Below are 7,007 nucleotides of genomic sequence, written 5' to 3' on the forward strand. Positions count from 1 at the left end.
CTGATGGTAGAGTATGGCCTTAGTGATAGGAACTGTTAGGGACGGATAGGGGTTGGGTTTGGTATTGCCTATGGGTTCGGTTAGGGGTGTCAATTGGACTAGATTTAGTTTAAACAAATTCAGTCCAATATGAGCCTAGAACAGGTCCAATCCATTTAATGAATATTTTGGACTATTTTGAATCGGTCAATTCAATGTTTGGATCATCCAATATGTTCAAATTAATTTTAATTTAAATTGGTTATAATTCAAACCTGATCCATTAACACCTATAGTTTTATCTTCTATCAATAGATTAGATATTGATTAAACCAGATAAGGTCCAATCCAATTCAAAATAAATACTTGGGGTAATTTGAGTTCAATCCACCATAGAAGTCATAATGATATCGTACAGTTCGAGTTAGTGTAAGGGGGAAGATTATTAATTCACAGGATAGGGGGAACTGGGATAAATACATAAGTAAGGGCCTGTTTGGTGCATTTTTCCATGCAATTTTTTGGTTGTTTACAAGTCGGGAAGACCGATTTTTTATTTATTCTCATTTGGCTCATAGAAGATCTAACCACCGAAAGACGGTTGAAGTTTCCCACATCTTTCACGTTTTAATCTAATCCGGAAAGACATGGACAAACATACAAAAAGACACACATCTATCAAACTGTCTTCAAGCTACCCAGATCTTATATCAAAAGCTCAATGCATCCTTTAACCGTCAGAACTACAAGAAGATTTTAAAAAGACATGCCAAACACGCCCTAAATACATTAGAGAAATTTCCCTATTCTGAGGTGGTGAAAATGCCTTAATACATTTAACCATTAGGTTTAGATTGATCGAATTCAATATCTCTTATTGGTTCTTACAATTCGTCCAAATTGATTTTGATTTGGACGGGTTCAGTCCAAAACCGGTCCGTGGACAACTTAAAAAGCTTGTCAGTTGTCACGTGGTGTTAATTAAAATTGATACGTAAAATTGCTACAGCACAATTCACATCAGTAATCGTCTTCAATTCCACGAGTCCTGCCATCCCAGTATATAAACATCCATTGATTCATAACCAAATCCAATCAATCCAATCATAGAGAATTTCATCAGGAAAAAAAAAAAAAAGCAATAGCGGAGAAGCTTACAATGACAAGACAGTGTCATCCTCTGCTGAGAGGGGGAAGGAAAAAGGGCAACTACAGTCATGGGTTTTCTTATTATCAGATGGAAGCTCTCAGTGCCATTTGTGAAGCTTTCATACCTTCTATACCATTTGATCCTCTCCGAGCCACCGGCGGTGAAGGATCCCCCAGCAAGAGTGTCCAGTCCTTCTACCTTGTTTCCGGGTCTCAGAAGCCCATTCCTGACGAGGTCTTGTTGATTGAATTCTTAATGATTTTGTTTTATGATCTCCATGATCTTTTTTCTTTTTCTTTTTTTCCCTTTTCGGGTAAAAATTGATGTTTGATTATTAAAGAGTGGTTGATTCTTCGTTGGGTGGATCTGGATCGTGGGTGTTTCTTTTAATGGGTTAAATTTTAGTTGTTTGTACCTCTTTAATTGATTAATGATAAATTATATTTTATTTTCAGACAGAGTTATATATGAATCTATTTTTAATGTTATCCATTATGTCTTTTATTAATATATTTTTTCTTATATTGATTTTTTCAATATTTTGGTTCTCAATTATCACATGGTGATTGTAGGTTGCAGAGCTTTTGGTCAGCAGAAGTTTATGGCATGCTGTTTTCATGGTGAAATTTCTTCTATGGATGCTGTCAACCAGATTAGGGACATCCTTACTTTGTGGGGTTCTCACTTTTGGTTGCGGATGGCCGTTTCTTTACAAGTTCTCAGAATTACCCTTGGAGAAAAGGGAACAGGTTCTCCAGAAATGGTCGGGGGCGAGGTATCATAGACATTTAAGAATGTTCTTCATGCTGCTCAAAGTCTTCTGTATGTTAACCTTTTTCAGCATGGTAAAGACTCTGACCAGTAAATTTTCTTATCTGTTTGAAATTTCTCTGATATTTCTCTATCTTATTATGCTCCTTCAATTTTCCGAGTTTAGTTCTGAGGAAAACATGAAGGGTGAAAGTAAAATTATTGGTTAAGTTTCTTTTGCTGAACTTCTGCTTTAAACAGTTTTCTCTTTATTTGGTAATTGCAAAAAGTAATCTGGTCTCAAGGGTAGCATTTTCTCCTTCCCAGAACTAGCTAATTTGTTCAAGTCCACAAGGGAACAGGACATTGTTTGAAAGACCTTATTACTGTTTACAAATACATAGTTCCATTTTTCCTTTTAGTTTTTCTTTCTCTCTCTGCTTCACTCCCCAACCCCATCCTTGGGCAATTTATATCCTTTTCCCAGATAGGTTTTTTCAATGCCCTTGAAGGACTTTGTTTTTCTTGCATTGAACAAAGGATTTTATTTACTTGACATATAGACCATACTCTGTGGCCTTTATAGCTAACCCTTGGGTTTAATTTTTCTGGAAACTGATTAGCCTTCTCAAGGCCTTGAAGGGAATTGTTCCCCGATTCTCAAAAGCTAGTGTTTGAAAATTATGAATTGGAGCACTGTAAATGATTATTCAATTGGTAAATCCTTTGGTTTTTTTATGAAACTGCAGAAGAATGAAGTTCAAGTTCTTAAAATTGAATTTCATCTCTTTCTGTTGCAGACCAATGAAAACTCAGAAAACCCTGCATGGGATGCAATTGGGTATCATGTAGACACCGAACAGAGATCATACAAAACAGAGAGGAAGAGACCCCTCGAGAAGGGAATCATAGAAACCGTGAGTGAATCTGATTCAACCCTTGTTCAATCCCTCACCATAAAAGGCTTCAAAGTCACTCGAGGTCCAAGGTGGAACCTCCACAAAATTGAATGTGATGTTATTATTGTTGGTTCTGGTTGTGGTGGGGGAGTTGCAGCTGCAGTTCTTGCAAGCTCTGGACAGAAGGTAATCGTCCTGGAGAAAGGGAATTACTTTGTGCCTGAAGATTATTCCTCTCTGGAGGGTCCTTCCTTCAGTCAACTATATGAATCAGGAGGGATCCTACCGAGTCTTGATGGGAAGATTATGATGATGGCAGGATCAACAGTGGGTGGTGGCTCTGCTGTGAACTGGTCCGCATGCATCAAAACACCAAGTTCTGTGCTCAGGGAGTGGCATATGGATCACCAGATTCCACTCTTTGGTAGTTCTGACTATCTCTTTGCCATGGACACTGTGTGTGAGAGGAATGGTGTTACGGATACTTGCTTAGAGGAAGGATTCCAGAATCAAGTCCTTCGAAGAGGGTGTGAAAATCTTGGTCTGAAAATTGATCCTGTGCCACGGAATTCCTCAGAGAATCATTATTGCGGGTCTTGTGGTTTTGGTTGTAGAAGAGGTGATAAACAAGGGACTGATTCTACTTGGTTGGTTGATGCTGTAAATCATGGTGCTGTGATCCTAACAGGATGCAAAGCCAAGAGGTTCATATTGAAAAGAAACAAGTTTGGTAGTGCTAAAACTATGAAATGCGTGGGAGTAATTGCAAGAACTTTCAGTAGGAATATCAGAAACAAACTGCAAATTGAGGCTAAGGTAACAATCTCAGCATGTGGTTCTCTCTTGACACCCCCTTTAATGATATCTAGCGGGTTGAGGAATCCAAACATTGGTAAGAATCTACATCTTCATCCTGTAATGATGGCATGGGGGTATTTTCCTGATTCGATGAAAGAGTTTAAAGGGAAAACATACGAGGGAGGTATAATCACGTCATTACATAAGGTGGTCACAGAGAAATCTGATGATGTTTGTACTATCATTGAAACTCCTGCACTTGGGCCAGGTTCATTTGCTGCATTGTTTCCTTGGGTTTCTGGACTTGACATGAAGGAGTGCATGGTAAAGTATGCAAGGACTGCTCACCTTTTTGCACTGGTCAGGGATCAGGGTTCAGGTGAGGTGAAAGTCCAGGGAAGGATAACATATAGGCTCAGTGAATTAGACAAAGAGAACCTTAAGGCAGGATTGCGAAGGGCATTGAGGATTTTGATTGCAGCAGGAGCTGTTGAGGTGGGCACCCATCGGAGTGATGGGCAGAGAATTAAATGCAGAGGGATTAAGGAAGAGGATTTGGAGGAATTCTTGGATACAGTTTCTGCAGTGGAAGGTCCAATGTCGAGGGAAGAGCACTGGACCATCTATGCTTCTGCCCATCAGATGGGGAGCTGTAGGATGAGCGCTAAGGAGAAAGATGGTGCAGTTGATGAGAACGGGGAGAGTTGGGAAGCAGAAGGCTTATATGTCTGTGATGGAAGTGTTTTTCCAAATGCACTTGGAGTTAATCCCATGATCACCATTCAGTCCATTGCTTACTGTTTGTCAAAGAAGATTGCTGAATCATTGGAGAAGGATAAATCCACCAAGAATAAATAATTTACATGGGAGAGTCGGAAGCGGAAGGCTTATACATGTCTGGTGAAAGTATATTTCCAGATGCAGTTGGGGTTAATCCCAGTATTGTCTGAGGGAAGTGTTTTGCCAAATGAAATTGGGGATAATTCCATGATCACCATCCAGTCCATTGCTTGCTTCTCAAAGAATGCTGAACTTTCAGAGAAGGGCAAATCGTCTAATGACAAATAAATTCTGTCTTCATAATCTTTAGGTATCATTCTTCTGTTTAAGCTCTTAAGCTTTGTTAGAATGCATGTTATTGAATAATTAAGAGGTTATCTTATTTATTTTAATCAGTTCACGTGGCGTGTCTGTGATGTTCTGCAACTTGAACTAATTCAATAGCTATAACAATACGAAGTTGCTGGTGATGTCTCAGGGACTTTGTACCCCAGACGTGGAACCAAATTCCACTTTCAGAGACTGATATCTGACTGGTTTTCATTCCTCTAATTGTAAAATGTAAATACACAAGCATTTCTTTTCTTTTCCATCTTAGTTTTTGTAAATTGAAGTTCGAAACTTCAAGTACTCAATTCTGCAGCTTTTAAGAAACATTCTTAAGCCTGTGTTCGTATCATAGTAGAATTGGACTTCAGAGTAGGAATTGGGCGGCCAGCAATTTCTGTTTCTACCCATTTTTTGTTTATATTTAACAAGGGAAATGGAATGAAATTACCTCATTTTTTGCACAACTATTGGTAGATTTCAGCTGTGGGAGATCTGTAGATAGAAGCAGCTTTTATCTGAAAAAAAAAATCACTGAATGGAAATGCAAGAAAAGCGTAGGAGATCCAAAAACTTGGTGCAGGGAAAGTTATAGCTATTTTCAATTCTCTCTTGTTTTTAATTTTAGTTGTAGAGTACCTAAAGTAGAATGGTTGGATCACTTACGTTTGGTGCTTTTGTCACAACTAACATGTTAGATGTTGAACTTGGAAGGCTCAAACTTCTTATTTCTATCTCTGGATCATTTCCACAGTATTAGACCTGCAATTTACTCTAGAATTTGGCCAACCTAACTTCTTTTTTCCGGGTATCCATTCAAACTTCAAACTATAGTAAACCGAGGTTTTCAAGGGCTAACATTACCTGTAAACATAGAGGAAAGGGAAAATCACGGATAGATGACTATCGAAAGAGCCCCTAAAATAAATTAAGCTTCTGGTTATTGTTCTGACATCTGGTCTAGACCGGCATACTTAAATGAATTCTAGTTCATCCAGACAAAGAAACGTGAACAGAAGTCGATGTCCCTTCAACAAAGGATTATCTCAATTGAATGCCGTTTGTTTCTTAGACAAATGAGTAAGGATTAGCTGTCTCCCGGTTAGCTCAAGAAACTTTTAGCTCAGCTCAGTATTGAAGGTATAATTTCAAGTAAAAAGTATTCACTGTTACTTCATAGAGGTGAATCTACTATCAGAACTCGTCAAAAGAAGTTATTTTAAATTTGCTGTGGTTGGGCACAAAGGGTGCAGCGGCACAACTGAAGATGGACTGAAGAAGAATGCTAACAGTAAGAAGTCAAGAGATGGAACAGATTGGAGTTTGGCAATATCTTTTCATCAAATCAAATCAAAGAGAGAAGAGATTGACAAACTGCAAGAGATTAAGTGTAGAGAATGCCAACCAGGAGAAACAGGAACAACAGGATGAGGCAACTGTAGAGAAGACTGGGTAACACCAATACTGGAAGGGATGATTTACTGTAAATCGTGGGTGTGTCAGAAGCTTTTGCCCCATAGAGAAGCATATCATTTATCAATGGCAAACCTGTTAGCACTCAGCAGGGACACCCCAATGGCGCATTGCTTGCTTCCATTATAATTTACAGTAAACTATATTGGCTGGCTGTCCATTGCTAGGATCCTCGTTGTATTCTGCAATACTCTTAAAGTAATGAAGTTGTTCTACCTTTAACATCTATACTATTATAAAAGTGGATATTTGCCTTGGTTTTGGTGCAGGTTATAAAAGTTCAAATATTGTTTACTTTACCTTTAATTATACATGCACATTCACACTAATAAAAAAGAAAAAAGAAAATATCAAGAGATGGATAAATTCTTAAGTGGACTGTAGAAATGGAAGCTATTTAGTTTAGAAAGCCCACATGACAAGACATGGGACCCGGATGAATCTGGCTTTGAGGCCCCATACACGCTCCACAGCACATCCCAGCCATGCATTGGGAATACCTCCCTGCATTTGGAACATCGGCTACCAAGAGTCAATTTATCATTTTTAAAGAACTCTTACATTTCTAGTAGGATACAAAATATTAAAATCTCACCTACCAAGAATCAAGGCCCATAACCTCTATTCCAAGATCAAAGCATTCACAGTTAGGATGGATGGCTACTAACATTTTAAGTTATTAAAATCCCCCAACTCCCAATATTTATTGTCTCGCTGAACCACGATGCCAATACACTATGCACGATACAATGCAACATGAGATTGGCATTGGAAGAGATTTAATTACTTTTTTTTTTATCAATGAGATATTTAATTACTCTGTCGTGACTTGTGAAGCGAGGACTTCCTAC

At 38.4% G+C, this 7,007-nt stretch overlaps 1 protein-coding gene across 1 annotated transcript; it reads left to right on the forward strand.

Annotated features, from left to right (window-relative positions):
- The first annotated feature begins 958 nt into the window (after positions 1–958).
- On the forward strand, positions 959–4,946 carry LOC148878754 (long-chain-alcohol oxidase FAO2-like). Its single transcript, XM_088959689.1, has 3 exons — positions 959–1,363; positions 1,702–1,974; positions 2,680–4,946. Exons 1-3 carry the CDS (start codon positions 1,139–1,141, stop codon positions 4,432–4,434), a joined length of 2,253 nt encoding a protein of 750 aa, XP_088815815.1. The 5' UTR covers positions 959–1,138; the 3' UTR covers positions 4,435–4,946.
- The last annotated feature ends 2,061 nt before the right edge of the window (positions 4,947–7,007 follow it).

Source organism: Nelumbo lutea, chromosome 1 (assembly GCF_056320005.1).
Source record: "Nelumbo lutea isolate HS-2025 chromosome 1, American lotus-T2T, whole genome shotgun sequence".
Lineage (NCBI taxonomy): Eukaryota > Viridiplantae > Streptophyta > Magnoliopsida > Proteales > Nelumbonaceae > Nelumbo > Nelumbo lutea.

Bases quoted from the DNA above. Each gene is read 5' to 3' on its own strand.
- LOC148878754 (XM_088959689.1), top strand. From the start codon at position 1,139: ATGACAAGACAGTGTCATCCTCTGCTGAGAGGGGGAAGGAAAAAGGGC. The intron at 1,364-1,701 runs GTCTTGTTGATT...TGGTGATTGTAG, and splicing joins AGAAGCCCATTCCTGACGAG to GTTGCAGAGCTTTTGGTCAG. The intron at 1,975-2,679 runs GTAAAGACTCTG...TTTCTGTTGCAG, and splicing joins TGTTAACCTTTTTCAGCATG to ACCAATGAAAACTCAGAAAA.